Raw genomic sequence first — 17637 nt, forward strand, 5'->3', positions numbered from 1 at the left:
AAAAGTACTGCTTCCAGCTCTGAGGGCACCGTATTTTTTCAGGTCACATCACAGCGCAGTCAAATTATATTATGACATTGTATATTTCTCATTTCCGGAGAAATTCCGGTCACGAGTCCTACACACTCTCCCACACCAATTGCAGAGTCCTGAATCATCAACTTGTTAAAGGCATTGTTCCCTCCCCCATCCATAGTGTGGGAAATTAAGAGACAACATATCACTTTTTTCTCATATGTCCATTGTTCACTAATGAAGCTTTGAAATAACCTATGTTCTTTATTACATGTACGTGCTAAAAAAACAATATCTGTTTACGCTGTTCGTCGCTTTTTTCACATGAAAGGATTTGTTAGTCATTGAATGATTATAGTTGATTCTCTCGCTTTGCTTCCTCCTTTTCCAAACAAGTCGACCTACGGCTCAGTATAGTTTTCTGCTATAACCACTCTCATTATTTCTTCTTCATAAAATCGATTTTCAAAAACATTTAAATTCTGCAGTCGTCAAATCAGTCGTGTTTTCGCAGTCTGGCACCCAAATGGGGTGTTTAGCCAAACCTTGCATTGTGCTGTATAGAGTCCTTTTTTTACATATTTTGGTAAGCTTGCAACCCAGATACAAGAAAATCAATGACGGCATCGCGCCAACTTTGGTGAAACAACGATATACTAGTGAGCTGCCAAGACGACCGCAAGATTTTACCAAACCGTCAGTTTAATTATACCCCCCAAAACAAAGTGGGGGGGGGGGTATACTGGAATCGGGTTGTCCGTCTGTCCGTCTGTCTGTCTGTCTGTCCGTCTGTCCGTCCGTTTTTTTTTGTCCGGGATTCATCTTTGTCGTTATTGAACAAATCTTTTTCAAACTTTCAGATATTAATGGCCATGATGTAAACTTGCGCCTCTGTGAAATTGGTACGGGTCACATGACCCTGACCAGAGTTATCTCCCCTTGATGTGTTAAAGTAGGCAAAATAAGCCCTGTCCGGGATTCATCTTTGTTATTATTCAACAAATCTTTATCAAACTTTCAGAAATTAATGGCCATGTTGTAAACTTTTGCCTCTGTGAATTTGGTACAGGTCACATGACCCTGACTGGAGTTATCTCCCCTTGATGTGTTAAAGTAGGCAAAATAAGCCCTGTCCGGGATTCATCTTTGTTATTATTCAACAAATCTTTATCAAACTTTCAGAAATTAATGGCCATGTTGTAAACTTTCGCCTCTGTGAATTTGGTACAGGTCACATGACCCTGACTGGAGTTATCTCCCCTTGTAGGCAAAATTAGCTTTGTCCGGCCTAACTCCAGGGCAAACAACCTAGACATGGAGGGGTGGGGGGTATTCGTTAGCCTATGGCTTACAGTTCTAGTTTAAATTCTGTTTTAATGCTTTGATTCTCGTGCAAGATATGTTTTTGTTTTATATATCAATAGTTTTTAATATAAACAATACTTTCAAATGAAATTATACTGAAATTTATACCATTCTTCAGCCATCATGGCGACCTAAATGGCCGTCAAAACAAACAAAAATAACGAATAAGTTAGGTTTCCTTACAAAATTAATACTTTAATGTTTTATCGATAATAAGTTCTTAAAACTTGTATAATGTATTTGGTATAATACATATTGCATATAAACACAGTCCAGATATCCACCCAGATGTGAACTCTTGCTTGGAAACTGCATTGTTTGATACGTGACACTTTTATGGCACTGAATAAATGCCATTTTTTCATGATTCTAGGACATTTGCCCCCCCGGATGTTTGCCCCCCCGGATGTTTGCCCCCCTTTTGGACCATGGCGGACATTTGCCCCCCCGCCGATTTCGAGGGGGCGGACATTTGCCCCCCCGCCGTTTTCTTCTTCGTGTACGTAAAACTATCAAAGCAAAGCTTTGGTGCGCCTCTACTACTCGTAATGAATTCCATGTTGCTTCGTGGAAGTGAATTGTGAGTTGTAATTTGTGATAGGAAATACGTCCATTATATGAGTCCCGTGTTCTTAGTTTGTATTTTGAGCAAAAGTACGTCACATTTTTCTCGTTAATTATCTCTTCTTTGATATCATGCAAACAGAGGTAAATAGCGCGATCGAGATTGCTTTAATTGTTTCTCATTAATTAACTCTTCTTTGATATCATGCAAACAGAGGTAAATAGCGCGATCGAGATTGCTTTAATTGTTTCTCATTAATTAACTCTTCTTTGATATCATGCAAACAGAGGTAAATAGCGCGATCGAGATTGCTTTAATTGTTTCTCATTAATTAACACTTCTTTGATATCATGCACACATTAGCGCGATCGGGATTGCTTTAATTGTAGTGTTGGATCGCACTTTAATACAAACACATGTTTGGTGTTGATAGTTTGTAAGATTATTAAAGTTATCGCAAATGTCCGCCCCATCGAAAATGGAGGGGGGGGCAAATGTCCGCCCCCTCGAAAACGGCGGGGGGGCAAATGTCCGCCATGGTCCAAAAGGGGGGCAAACATCCGGGGGGGCAAATGTCCGGGGGGGGCAAATGTCCGTTTACCTTTTTTCATTCATTCAATCTAAGTGTTTGTGTTTTCCAGTTTACAGTTTTATTATACACTCGGCGCATACAGCATGTGCAAAGAGGTAACTACATTTAATACAAATTGCATTTGTAATAAAGAACAAATTTGGTATCCAACCAGACTGTAAGGTATTTTAATACAGCTAACAAAATTTTAACAAAGTAACATTATTGACATGAGATTTGTTCCATGCCAGGTGGGGTTTGCAGTGTTTTACATATTGTCAGATTTGTTCCATGCCAGGTGGGGTTTGCAGTGTTTTACATATTGTCAGATTTGTTCCATGCCAGGAGGGGTTTGCAGTGTTCTACATATTGTCATTACAAATTTGCTCACATTAACTAGCTTTGTTTCATTATTCTCGTTCATTATAGATTTAAATCCGAGAATATTTACAGTATTTCTATTAACACAAGGTAATAATGTTTTTCGTTCGTTATTAAAGTGTGGTATTCCCCTGCATCCACTGGTTTGTTCGTTCGCACCTTCGGTCAAAATATAAATAACCTTACTAAGCGTAAATAAAACATTCACAGTCTATATTTTGCGTCATGATATATAGTATGTTTTTCTGAACGCAAATCTTATTTTAAACCAACTCGCGAAGTTCAAAATGATCTCCAATAGAACAAACCAAAAAATATGTGTGAAAACTATTACGTTAGTGATAAAAAAAATAAAGATAATTTATATTAACACATATATCACATTTATTAAGAAAATTTAATATATATATATATATATATATATATATATATATATATATATATATATATATATATATATATATATATGCAAATTATTATGCAAGTTATAAAAAATTATATCCCATTTATTATATCTCCGTATTCCGTGACGTTTAATGTAGCAGTTGTTTACCTTATATAACATCGTTATACCGCAATTTTTCATTTCTTTTTTTCGTACTGACTGTACATCTCGCAAAGACCAAACACATCATAAATTAGTTTCTATATACATGTATCTAGTTAAGGGCCAACACATCATAGAAAATGAGTCCTGCCTCAACGGCAAACTCTCGCAAAATCAGCAAATCTTTGCAAAGATAGGAAATTATCGTAAATACTATTCCAACTCCCGTCGATTTAAGCCACTGGTAACATAATAATTATATAATGTTATATATTTAAATAAATGAGTGACACAAATTTTAAGTCTGTTTATAGACCACTTGTCTGCAGTTCTGTGTGTGTGTGTGGGGGGGGGGGGGGGGGTCTTCGTCATTCTTAGTCATGATTCGGCATTTGTAGGCATGCTTAGTAGTTCTTAGCATTTCTGATACTGTTCAACGTACTAAGCCATTTTGAAGGAGTTTTTTTAGTATAACGTTATAAATAGTGTATACGCATTTTGTATTAAAAATAATAATTATTATTAATATCACCACTATACTTAAGTCAAATCTCAATGTCAATTTCAACTCATTCAACCAAATAACATCAAAAGATTTTAAAAGCTTTTAGGAACTTACTCTTTTTGAAAATGCATTATCTCATAAAATATGATGGTTAAATACCTTTTTCGAAAGTTTAAATATTCTAAAGCGGAAAGAGTAGTTGAGTATTTCTCACTGTTTTTTAAGCATTTATTGACGTACATTTTTTGCTCCAGAATTAGATTTCTCAGAAAAACTGTCAAAGGTTTTTACCAAAACATTCTATGAGAGAAACGTTATAAAAAAGATTAAAAACATACAAGACTTTGAAATATTTTATGCTTTTAATGAGTTGAAATTGAGATTGAGATTTGAGTATTTTCGTGATATTGGGGCCAAGTATTTTTACCACTATGAATGGGATTCCAGTCGAGTCATTTGAAGATCTCTAACGGGCATTTAGCTCAAAGTCAACTTGGCAATCTTGATTGCCTATCCAGCCGAAATCAAACAAGCTTAAGATGTATAGAGACATTCATTTTTGCACATGCGTTTCGAATGGACAAGTGCCACATGAAATAATTAACCTGACGGAAGGTATCACCCTTGTGTCACATAAAACCAGCGAGATTGGAGAAGAGGCAACACTGGTGCCACATACAATCATTCCAATGAGGATAACCCTGGAGCCACAATACATCATTGAGGTGGGGGGGGGGGGACTCTGGTGCCACATACAATCATTCCAATGAGGATAACCCTGGAGCCACAAAACACCATTGAGCTGGGGGGGGGACTCTGGTGCCACATACAATCATTTAGCTGGTGGAAAGGACAACCCTGGTGCCACAAAACACCATTGCGCTGGGGGGGGGGGGACTCTGGTGCCACATACAATCATTTAGCTGGTGGAAAGGACAACCCTGGTGCCACAAGAAACATCATTAAGCTGGGGGAAGGACATACCTGGTGCCACATACAATCATTGAGCTTAGGGAAGGACAACCCTGGTGCCACATACAATCATTGAACTGGGGAAAGAACAACCCTCGTGCCACATACAGTCATTTAGCTGGGGGAAAAGGAAAACTCTGGTGCCACGTACAATCATTGAGATGGGGGGAAAGGACAACCCTGGTGCCACATACAATCATTGAGCTGGAGGACGGGACAACCCTGGTGCCACATACAATCATTGAGCTGGAGGACGGGACAACCTTGGTGCCACAAACAATCATTGAGATGGGGGACGGGACGTCCCTGGTGCCACGTACAATCATTGAGATGGGGGAAAGGACAACCCTGGTGCCACATACAATCATTGAGCTGGGGGACGGGACAAACTTGGTGCCACAAACAATCATTGACCTGGGGGACGGGACGTCCCTGGTGCCATGTACAATCATTGAGATGGGGGAAGGACAACCCTGGTGCAACGTACAATCATTTAGCTGGGGGACGGGACAACCCTGGTGCCACATACAATCATTGAGCTGGGGAGAAGGGCAACCCTGGTGCCACGTACAATCATTGAGCTGGGGGACGGGACAACCCTGGTGCCACATACAATCATTGAGCTGGGGGACGGGACAACCCTGGTGCCATATACAATCATTGAGCTGGGGGATGGGAAAAACCCTTGTGCCACATACAATCATTAGGCTGGGGGACGGGACAACCCTGGTGCCACATACAATCATTGACCTGGGGGAAGGACAACCCTCGTGCCACATACAATCATTGAGCTGGGGGACGGGACAACCCTGGTGCCACATACAATCATTGAGCTGGGGGACGGGACAACCATGGTGCCACATACAATCATTGAGCTGGGGGACGGGACAACCCTGGTGCCACATACAATCATTGACCTGGGGGACGGGACAACCCTGGTGCCACGTACAATCATTGACCTGGGGGACGGGTCAATCCTGGTGCCACGTACAATCATTGAGCTGGGGAGATGGACAACCCTGGTGCCACATACAATCATTCAGCTGGGGGATGGGACAACCCTGGTGCCACGTACAATCATTGACCTGGGGGACATGACAACCCTGGTGCCACATACAATCATTGAGCTGGGGGACGGGACAACCCTGGTGCCACGTACAATCATTGACCTGGGGGACGGAACAACCCTGGTGCCATATACAATCATTGACCTGGGGGACGGGATAACGCTGGTGCCACATACAATCATTCAGCTGGGGGACCGGACAACCCTGGTGCCACGTACAATCATTGACCTGGGGGACAGGACAACCCTGGTGCCAGGACAACCCTGGTGCCACATACAATCATTGAGCTTGGGAGAAGGACAACCCTGGTGCCACATACAATCCTTGACCTGGGGGACCGGACAACCCTGGTGCCACATACAATCATTGACCTGGGGGACGGAGCAACCCTGGTGCCACATACAATCATTGAGCTTGGGGAAAAGGACAACCCTGGTGGCACGTACAATCATTGAGCTTGGGGACGGCACAACCCTGGTGCCACATACAATCATTTAATTGGGGCACGGGCCAACACTGGTGCCACATACAATCATTTAGTTGGGGCACAAACAGCACTGGTGCCACATAAATCATTTAGCTGGGGGACGGGACAACCCTGGTGTCACATACAATCATTGAGCTGGAGGACGGGACAACCCTGGTGCCACATACAATCATTGAGCTGGGGGAAGGACAACCCTGGTGCCACATAAAACATCATTGAGCTGGGGGAAGGAACAACCCTGGAGCCAATTTGAACGTGTTTGGTCAAGGACTACTTGACATTCCTACATAAAAATATCCCACGTCTGGCCAAATAAAACGAACATGAAGATCCTCAGTGTTCTATTACTTTGTTTATAAATCAGTGTAAAAAGACAAAACTGAATGTCTTGAACACTTTATTCATCGTGCATGATACATGAAGGCTTGTCGTGACATTGAGTGACGCTACCACTTACAGTGCATGGTGAAATGTGGCGATGTTTTACCTTTGGTGCGTTATACTGCGAGTATCTAGTAAGATAATAATCTACATGTACTAAATACTGCACGTGCACCGATACTTGTTTTATGTATGTGGAAAACGTATGAATAACTAAATTTAAGTGGTCAGTAAATATATACATGTTTCAATAAGCTAGGGTAATTTTTACCTACATGCATGTGTATAGCTTGTGAATTGTTTAAAACGAAGTAAACTGCGTTATCTGTTCTGTTCCGTTCTGTGTAAAATATGGTCGCTACTCTAAACTTAATTCTATACACAAATTGAAGTAAAATCGACATTTTATCGACATTCACACAAGATGCAAATCCACTGTTTGTGTCAGTGTATTTGACTGTAATTCTGTGTCCATTTATAATCGAAGTGCTTAAAACATTTCATTCATATAATAAAATTTGTTTATAATATGCCAGATGTTATGTGTACAAAACAGGGAATAGAATAATTCAATTTCAACAAAGATTGAAAAAAATCGTTGCCGACAAAATATCTGTGAATGGTCGATTCAATCAGTGGTCAGGCAGTTGGTCATTTGGACCACTTTACCCCTCGGAACTAGCACTTTCTGTGACCACTGGGACATGTAAAACAGTTGTGCTATGTTTCCTGTTTATCCATCAATGGCATATTTTTTACGAACATGTTCATCATTTTGCAGTACTGTTCGATCAGATGTTGGTAAACAAATAGTCAGTTTAAATCTTTATTTCATATTTTGTGTAAACTCTTCATGCAATATATATATACATTTATATATAATATTTATAGAAATATAAAACAATTACAAAAAAAACATAACGTACAAAAATGGCCTACACTCAGATGGAGATTATATCAACAACAAGTGATCATTAGCAAGACATTGTAAAGTCTGCTTTAAAAACAGCTTTCCAATGTTTAATATATATGGTAAAATATATTATGCTCGTGGTTATAAAATATATAAAACTATACAAAAGTTTTCAATTCACTTTCAGCAGAAATCCTTTCAACATTAATTTTGAGCGAAGTGAGGTTGAATAGCATTCACCAATGATTCCATAAAGGAAGTAACGATGCAGGTTTAGATTTTAAATGATATGTGTCGGTATTCATATCAAATTTCACGGGTACAAAAAGTTCCTGGTTTGAAGGTTGATATTCAGCCAATTAAACTCCACGGTTTAGAGAACTATCTTTATGGCACATCTTATGAAAACCCTCATAATAGATCGGCTTACAATTCAGTATCTATGCTGTTAAAATGGTCCACATATTGCTTCAAGATCATACGTTTTTTTTATCAAAAACAACTTTTCTTGGACACCTCGATACAAAGAGTAGACAGATAACAGTGAGCAGAAGAATAGTGTCACTTGTGTACGTTTTTGGGTAATTAAAATAAGACCTAAAATTGCAGATCTTTACTCTGAGACATTTTTGTGAACATAGTCAGGAAAGCCAGGAAAGCCTCGCAAACAAAACCGCCTCACAGACAATTATGAAGAGCATATTTCAACACACTTTGTATTAAGATAGAGACAGCAGTATATAAGTTAAAAAAATAGCACATGTAATTAGTTCGGATATGACATACAGATCTATATTGCTTGTCAGGAGTTCTAATTTATTTCGGTACAGGGGGTGGAGGAGGAGCAGGAGGCACTACCCCTGGGGTAACGTGAACTGTCGGGCCGGGCGGCTTTGGTGGCGCTGGAGCCGCTTGTTTAAATTTAGGGACCGCGGTTGTTGTTGATGGCTTAGGGGTAGGGGTACCGCCCTGGTTTCTCTTTAAATGGGCTTCAATCAGCCGCGCTCTGGCGTGGAAAGAGCCTGGCTCCCCTGTTGCTGGGTCCACCGCCATGGATCGATTGAGCGGACTTGCAGCCGCCGACCGCGAGGTGTTTGGGCCGTCAAATGGCGGCGTTTCCGGTCGGTCACTCTTTGGCTTTGAGCCGAAAAATAAGGGTGGAGTTGGTGGCCTCGGTGTGAAATCTGTGGGAGGAGTGGGTGGGCGATATGACGTATATGGATCTCGGGGTGACGTCATTTGGCTGGGCAGATTGAGCGGTGGCACTTCTGTGGATTCTCTGGGAGTCACGAGTGGTATGTCATTTGGAGGTGTTTTTGGTCGTTTATGTGACTGCGAGTAAAAGCTAGACCTAGGGATATCATTTGGCGGCGTTTCAGGCCGTTTTACCCGCAACTGAACTGGCTCGATTTCATCTTCTTCCTCAGTTCCGAAATTCATCGCTCCCAAGTTATAATGACTGAACCTGGTTTTATCTCCGTCTTCCACCATGTGCTGGAGACGGTCGGACATGGACGCGCCTGCCTTGCTGAAGTCCACTGGTCTGCGACTATGCTCAGTTTCATACGGCACGTCCTCGTCTCGAGTTCCCTTTGTTGCCCGGCGGACGGGCACTTCATATCCCTCATTTGTTGCCGAACTGGCAGCAGCAGCCACCGGGCTATCCCGACCCGATTCCCTGTAAGACCGAATCACTTTTGTATATCCGTATACGTTCTCCTTTTCTTTATCATCTGTCTTGGTAGTTGAATCCTCTCGCACGGACTGCTTTATGACTTGTGTGTAAACATAGTCATTATCTTCCCTTGTCTCCGAGTCCGCCTTGTGCTCATGTCTCGTCGTCTCCACGTGCGCGTCCGCAGGGAAAAACATGACGTCACCGGTGACCGGCGCGGGTACGGGCGTAGGCGCAGGCTCACTATGCATCCAACGGAAGGACGGCGCCCTTGAGGACACGGAGTCCGTGTCGTATGCGTTGACGGACCTCTTTAGGGCGTTTACCGCCTCTGTAACGGAAGACGCCCTTGACCTCTCAGCGGAAGTTACGCCCCTGCTTTGAGGCGGAGTGAGGGTCTGGGGCACAATCGTCACCTCGGCTTCTGTGGTATTCGGGACTTTCACCTTCAATACGATTTAATATGTCAGGCTCATTTTATTGTATTTGGTATATTATATCATGGCAGATGTACTCTTTAAAAATATAAATTTCAAATAAGTAACGCAAAATGATTAAATTACATTTACGTAATGGTGACAAAAATGATTACCTCGGTGTCATCTGTGTTAATTTCTCTGAAAAAAATAAACTTATTTGAATGAGCAATTTTTGTTATGGTATTAAATGTGCAAAATACTGTTTTTACTCTAAGCGACTATGCTATAACGTATCAATACATAATATCATTTAAAAAGCTCTCACCTGATCTTGGGACTGGGAGATGGTTTGTCCGCCTTCTTCTTGTATCTATGGTCCCTAGATTTAGACCTTTTCCTCCCCCTGTCGTCATCGTCATCTATGTATATGACGGGTCTGATCACTGGGATCCCGTCGTACGACTGCTGCACGATGAATTCCTGTGACTGACGCGGCGGGCGACGCTCAGGTGACTTCCGACGGTCTCCGGACTCTTCTGGCTTATCTCGCGTCCTTCGTTTCGTCTTATGGATGACAGGCCTCGGGTCTGGGCGGACGGTGACAGTGCCGTACGGGATGACTATAGGCGGCGGTCCGGACAGCGTTCCCGATCGAGGCACCGACTCATGATGTCGTATTTCCGGCGGCGGCCCGTGGTACGTTGCGTAACCTGTAGGATGCGGTACCGGAATTGGAGCGGGCTCGATAAAGGCCGGATAAGGGCCAGCCCTGTGCATGGGAGCCGGGATTTGCTTCATGTAGCCGTTCATGTATGGCGGAGGGATGTGCCGCTTGTCATAATAAGGTGGGGGCAGGTAGCCGTTCTCGTGGTACACGACTTGGCGCTTCTTCCGATGCCGAGGTCGCTTTTCTGTTTTTGTTTTAAAAATCCCGCCTTTTCTGTAAAGAGAGGTCTTCATTATTTTTGTATACATGTGGAAAACAATAAAGGGAAAAAAGTCTAAGAAAAGAGAAGACATTAACATTCTGTGCTGGACTCTTCTGTAGAAAAAGTTAAAGCCCATGTATTTAGATAAACCATAGTCATTTCCCCAAATAATGAAGTTCGGATATATAAATATCAGTGATACCATATTTCGTCAACTTTATAATAATTGAAAGTGCCACACTTGGGTAAATAAATCGGACTACTTCATTTAAATGCGTATACGCTGGGTTCATATTCAGTGATACATAGCTTTCTGAATGAGCGGTTAACGCCCCAACTACTTTTTGAAGTTTCATACGTGGGAGATCAATCCCTACTTATTGTGCACTTGGACAATTGAATACTTTCAACAGACTACTTAAACAATTGTACGTTTGAAGATCGTGTACCTTGAAATCGGACATCGTGGTTCCCCAAACTGAACGCATCCAAACCCAGTATGTATACCCTATCCACCTTTATGTATGTAGAAAAATATTCCATACCCACTTTTATGTATGAAGAAAAATATTTCATACCCACTTTTATGTATGTAGAAAAATATACCATACTCATTTTTATGTATGTAGAAAAATATACAGTACCATACCCACTTTTATGTATATAGATAATAACCATACCCACTTTTATGTATGTAGAAAAATATACAGTACCATACCCACTTTTATGTATGTAGAAAATATATAGTACCATACCCACTATTATGTATGTAGAAAAATAAACCATACCCACATTTATGTATGTAGAAAAATATAAAGTACCATACTCACTTTTATGTATGTAGAAAAATATATAGTACCATACCCACTTTTATGTATGTAAAAAAAATAAACCATACCCACTTTTATGTATGTAGAAAAATATTCCATACCCTCTTTTATATGTTTGTAGAAAAATATATCATACCCTCACCTGTTTGTTTGTAGAATTCAAATTTTAAAACACAGTATGATAACTTTTGGGATGGGGGAGAAAAATATTTCCGAAAGTGGAAAGCTAATTGTAAGTTCTATCCTACCTATGACGTCACATCCTATCCCAATGAGTATAACATATATGAATGGGACCCGGAATTGAACGACTGTGCACAGTCTCAAAAGAGAACCCGTAAGTCGTGAACTTATATGTTGGAGTGGGTTTTGTAAATAACACGTCCCGTACCTGTAGAAGCAGAAAAAGGCGAGTCCAATGAAGAGGCACAGCAGAAGGGCCGCTGTCACCACGGACGCCGCTATCACACCCGCACCCTCCGCCGCCGCTTGGGCACCTGGAATTAATAAGGTCAGTTCGGGAACTGTACGAACGGTTATCATATATTGTAGAAGACGGAAAGTATGGATGGAACGGAATGTGTACTGTGTTCGCGTTCACCGGCTGACGATAAGGAGCAAAACTCTTTTCCCTCATTTATGCAAACAAGTTAACAGGTATGAGCGGTCGCGCCCCGACATTCGTACGTCTTCGTCTTGAGACTGTTTTTGAAGTTCGGAATTGATGTCGAAATCTTAATACTACCATATTATCCAAATAAACGGAAAACGCCTTATACATATTCATTAGATATTTTATTATGTTTTCAAAACATTTGAAAAGGCGTGTATTTACTGAGCTCTTTAGTCAAACCGGCTTAACAACTGCCAGCGGTAGCACGACGATATGTTTTGTTTCATTCACGTTCTGCAAAGAAGGCAGACAGGGAACAATTTAATATGGAAATGGATTCGTAAAAAATAAAGATGTTGTGATTTCCAAACAAGCCAATATTCATTAATTGATGTTCTTGTAGAGGGAATTTTATTCTATTTTGCGATAATGAAGAGAATGATCCCTGTAAATCCTCTTAATTGGGCCGTTCCTTGTATATAACCGACCATTTTAAGGCCGACGCCACCTGTGGATATTCGGCTTATCTTGTTCACATTATGCAATGAAACTCGTATTTAGCATTATTTAACTTTAACCTATTGTCGGATTATTGCTGCTGTCTTTTTGTATTTTTATCTGTAATTCAAAAGATATAAAGTCCACATACAAATAGTTACATTGCTTATTTCTTTCTTCAGTCAGCTTAACGTAAAAATGTCACTCTTCTATCATGCGTGGTCGATATTTGCCAAGTCATCTGAGGTCAGATGAGAAAGACGACGTCGAGGAATTGAATGATCTGCTGCAGAAAACAGACGATAGAGTCCGGACTGATATAATTTTGAAGATGAACATGATGCAGCTCAAGCCGATACCTCTGTCTCTTGTATCAATGCAGGAATCGAGCATGACAAACTGAACGCTAACATATGAATAAGAAGATGCCGAGCAGACGACAGAGGAGGGGCAATAGAAATATGCGTGGAAGTTGTGCTCTCAACATTATGGTCATGAATGTGTGCCGCTTTACAATAACATGCATACTAAGAATGGAGAAGAGACTCAGTGTCAAATTCCATGCTTGCAATTAACAAGGACCGAACATCAAATTATAAGATAGCCATTGAAATGGTCCTTGAAAGTTCATTAACTTACCGGTCCCATAAGACCACAAATCGATGTCACACAATTAGATTGGTATGCACGGGGAACTAGGAAGTACAATGATCACCTGATCAATATCTTCTGTACAGTTTAATCAAATATGTACTGAGCGTCTGGCACTGAAGTCTAAGTAGAACCCACCTGTGAATTTGAGTCAATAGAACCAAACAGAAACATCGAACTACTCGACAGAATTAAACACCGACAGAGCTGTCCATATTAACAACGACCGACTGGAGTCTTTTTTCAACATTTATATCGATACCACAGACATGCGAACATTCCGGATATATGAAACTGTGCATAACTGCATTGTATTGTACTAAATTCCAAACCCTTTTATTCTTCAACGTTTACATGTTTATACAATTGTATTATCACCATACAGTTCAATGAAAGTGTGTAAATTAATGAGTAGCTACATTTTAACTCGTGCCCTTCGGTCGAACTATATTGCTTAATTGTCCATCACAATTGGGACTATATAACGATGCAACCATCTCTAAATATTTGGGTGTTTTATGAAGCGTTCCACCCCATGACTTATTACCGATGTAGTCGATTGTAAAGCAGTTTGAGATATTTATCATCGTTTTAGGCAGGTTTTCTTACAGCCATTGTATAAGCAAGTCTTTGTGCAACCATGTCTTAGGTTACTTTCTTGAAAGGAACACTCAATGTAAACTAATAGTTCACTTATTTTGTAATGCACAATAGCCATTGAACTGAGTGCAGGCATTTACGGGGAATTTCAACTATTAGCTTAGAAGTTTTAGATGAATATAGTACACAGCAACATGACAAATGAATGAGGTTAATTCGCATGCCGCAAGTAAACATCTGGATAGTCAATCTAAATGTTAATAAATATGCGATGCCTTCCATTGGTTCTTGGTCTTTGTTAAAAGTACAAGTTAAATGATTATTTTAATCATCCGGACATTTAAGTTTATTTAAGCTCGACTGAGATGATGTATATCTCACATATTTGTTTCCTGTGCAGAAACCAGCACTGGTGTCCCTTTGGAGAGATCAGGAGAAACCTGCACTATTATCCCTAAAGCGAAACCTGCCATGAATTCAGTAAATGTGTATGCAGGGAACGTTTGCTGTTTGGTTCCCTGCTTGAAGTGTATGCGCGGCATTGCAACAGGGATACAAAACAGAGCAGTTTTCTGAAGTCCCTATACAGAGACCAGGAGACGCCTGCACTGGTGTCCCTAAAAATAGACTAGGAGAAACAAGCACTGACGTTCCTATAGAGAGTTCAGGAGAAACCAGCACTTGTGCGCCTATAGAGAGACCAGGGTAAACAAACACTTGTGTCCCTAAAGAGAGACCAGGAGAAACCAGCACTGGTGCCCCTAAAGAGAGATCAGGAGAAACCAGCAGTGCTGTCCATAAAGAAAAATCAGGCTAAACCAGCACTGACGTTCATATAGAGAGATATGGAGAAACAAATACTGATGTTCATATAGAGAGATATGGAGAAACAAACACTGATGTTCATATAGAGAGATATGGAGAAACAAACACTGATGTTCATATAGAGAGATATGGAGAAACAAACACTGATGTTCCTATAGGGAGACCAGGAGAAACCAGCACTGATGTCTATATGGAGAGATCGGGAGAAGCAAGCACTTATGTTCCTATAGAGTGACCAGAAGAAGCCAGCACTGGTGTCCCTATAGAGAGACCAGGAGAAGCCATCACTGGTGTCTTTAAAGAAAGGCAAGGAGAAGCCAGCACTGATGTCCCTAAAGAGAGATTAGGAGAAGCCAGCACTGGTGTGCCTAAAGCGAGATCAGGAGAAGCCAGCACTGGTGTCCATAAAGAGAGATCAGGAGAAACCAACACTGGTGTCTCTATAGAGGGACCAGAGGAAACAAACACTTGTGTGCCTAAAGAGAGATCAGGAGAAGCCAGCACTGATGTCCATATAGAGAGATCAGGAGAAGCCAGCACTGGTGTCCATATAGAGAGATCAGGAGAAGCCAGCACTGGTGTCCATATAAAGAGATCAGGTGAAACCAGCACTGGTGTGCCTTAAGCGAGATCAGAAGAAGCCAGCACTGGTGTGCCTAAAGAGATATCAGGAGAAGCCAGCACTGGTGTGCCTAAAGAGAGACCAGGAGAAGCCAGCACTGGTGTGCCTAAAGAGATATCAGGAGAAGCCAGCACTGGTGTCCTTATAGAGAGACCAGGAAAAGCCAGCACTGACGTTCCTATAGATAAATCAGGAAAAACCAGCACTTGGGTGCCTAGAGAGAGATCAGGAGAAGCCAGCATTGGTGTCCATAAAGAGAGACCAGGGAAGCCAGCACTGGTGTCCCTAGAGAGAGACCAGGAGAAGCCAGCACTGGTGTCCCTAGAGAGTGATCAGGAAAAGCCAGCACTGGTGTCCCTAGAGAGAGATCAGGAGAAGCCAGCACTGTCGTCCCTAGAGAGAGATCAGGAGAAGCCAGCACTGGTGTCCGTAGAGAGAGATCAGGGGAAGCCAGCACGGGTGTCCCTATAGAGAGATCAGGGGAAGCCAGCACTGGTGTCCCTAGAGAGAGATCAGGAGAAGCCAGCACTGGTGTCCCTAAAGAGAGATCGGGAGAAGCCAGCACTGGTGTCCCTATAGAGAGATCGGGAGAAGCCAGCACTGGTGTCCCTAACGAAAAATTGGGAGAAGCCAGCACTGGTGTCCCTAACGAAAAATTGGGAGAAGCCAGCACTGGTGTCCCTAGAGAGAGATCAGGAGAAGCCAGCACTGGTGTCCCTAGAGAGAGATCAGGAGCAGCCAGCACTGGTGTCCCTAGAGAGAGATCAGGAGAAGCCAGCACTGGTGTCCCTAGAGAGTGATCAGGAAAACCCAGCACTGGTGTCCCTAGAGAGAGATCAGGAGAAGCCAGCACTGGTGTCCCTAGAGAGAGATCAGGAGAAGCCAGCACTGGTGTCCCTAGAGAGAGATCAGGAGAAGCCAGCACTGGTGTCCCTAGAGAGAGATCAGGAGAAGCCAGCACTGATGTCCCTAGAGAGAGATCAGGAGAAGCCAGCACTGGTGTCCCTAGAGAGAGATCAGGAGAAGCCAGGACTGGTGTCCATAACGAAAGATTGGGAGAAGCCAGCACTGGTGTCCCTTTAAAAAAATAGATGAGATTCAAGCATCTCTTAGGCGGTAAGTGGACACCTATACGTGCTATTTGACCATTATCCATCGTATTATTTGGTACCGTTTTTACCATATTAGGCCGTTGAAATGACGAGATTTACTTTTGGGACCAACTAGCATTGGGGTACATTTTATGTCTTATAGACGCAACAGTTAATTTGTTGATGAGAATGTTACGATTTTGCCAGGATTTGACAGTTTAAAGTTGATAAATAAAACAAAGGAATGAAATTGCTAAAAACAACTTTATTTATTCTGACATCTTTTTCTTTTCGGGCATTTTACGCACGTTTATACATTTAGTATTTATAATTTATTCATTATGTTTTCATTACGTACCTATAGGTCTGTTGTTTTCATGCCATTGTTTTGTTATTTGGTATTGTTTGAGACTCGTAAGCTATCAAAATGGAGAACTTCACGTTTAAATACACTTACAGTTAATTGATAATAGAAAAATTGATTGCTTTGACGTATTTCGGAGTCAAAATATATCTGAATTTAAATCTTACGAACGCGTACAATAGTATTCATACATAAGAACCAACTGTTGAAAACCGTACACATACATATCACAAACACATTGAGCTACAATATGATACGTTTATCGAAATGTATATAACCACGATCTACAGGTCGGATTCACGCTAGTGGTTTTACTAATTAGAACTCCAATACATCTGTTTCAACTTTCCTGATTTTATCTGCACTCTCTCATCAAACAATGATTGTTTTTTATAGTCTGCATTTGTCAGGCACATAAAATACCAAATTTATAAACAATACATGATCTTACAGATTTTTTCATATAATTTTTCTACAATTTGGGATAAAATTTCAATATTTGTCTGTTATTCGTATTATAACTCTGAAATTGACGGTAAAACAGTGACATTCTCACCTGGGAGTCCGGTCAAAACGAGGGCGGCCAAAGGTAGCCCCAAACATCCCGTCCCCATTGTATATCCGGGGTAAATATCCAATCAGGAAGTCACAAAACACTAGATCTTCATTCCACCGGCCTCGCCCATATACCAGTTTACAGCATGTTTCGAAAAGTATAGTGAACAGGCAATGTTTGTATACTACAATACGG

At 41.4% G+C, this 17637-nt stretch overlaps 1 protein-coding gene across 1 annotated transcript; it reads right to left on the bottom strand.

The window, feature by feature from the left end:
• Nucleotides 1–7669: 7669 nt before the first annotated feature.
• Nucleotides 7670–17637, bottom strand: LOC128223134 (proteoglycan 4-like). The gene is made up of 5 exons (XM_052932416.1): nt 17443–17637; nt 12014–12119; nt 10189–10803; nt 10037–10061; nt 7670–9890 (listed from the first exon to the last, which is right to left on the bottom strand). The coding sequence occupies exons 1-5, from the start codon at nt 17498–17500 to the stop codon at nt 8586–8588; spliced, it is 2109 nt and encodes a 702-aa protein (XP_052788376.1). The 5' UTR covers nt 17501–17637; the 3' UTR covers nt 7670–8585.

This window comes from Mya arenaria, chromosome 2, assembly GCF_026914265.1.
Source record: "Mya arenaria isolate MELC-2E11 chromosome 2, ASM2691426v1".
Taxonomy (NCBI): Eukaryota; Metazoa; Mollusca; class Bivalvia; order Myida; family Myidae; genus Mya; species Mya arenaria.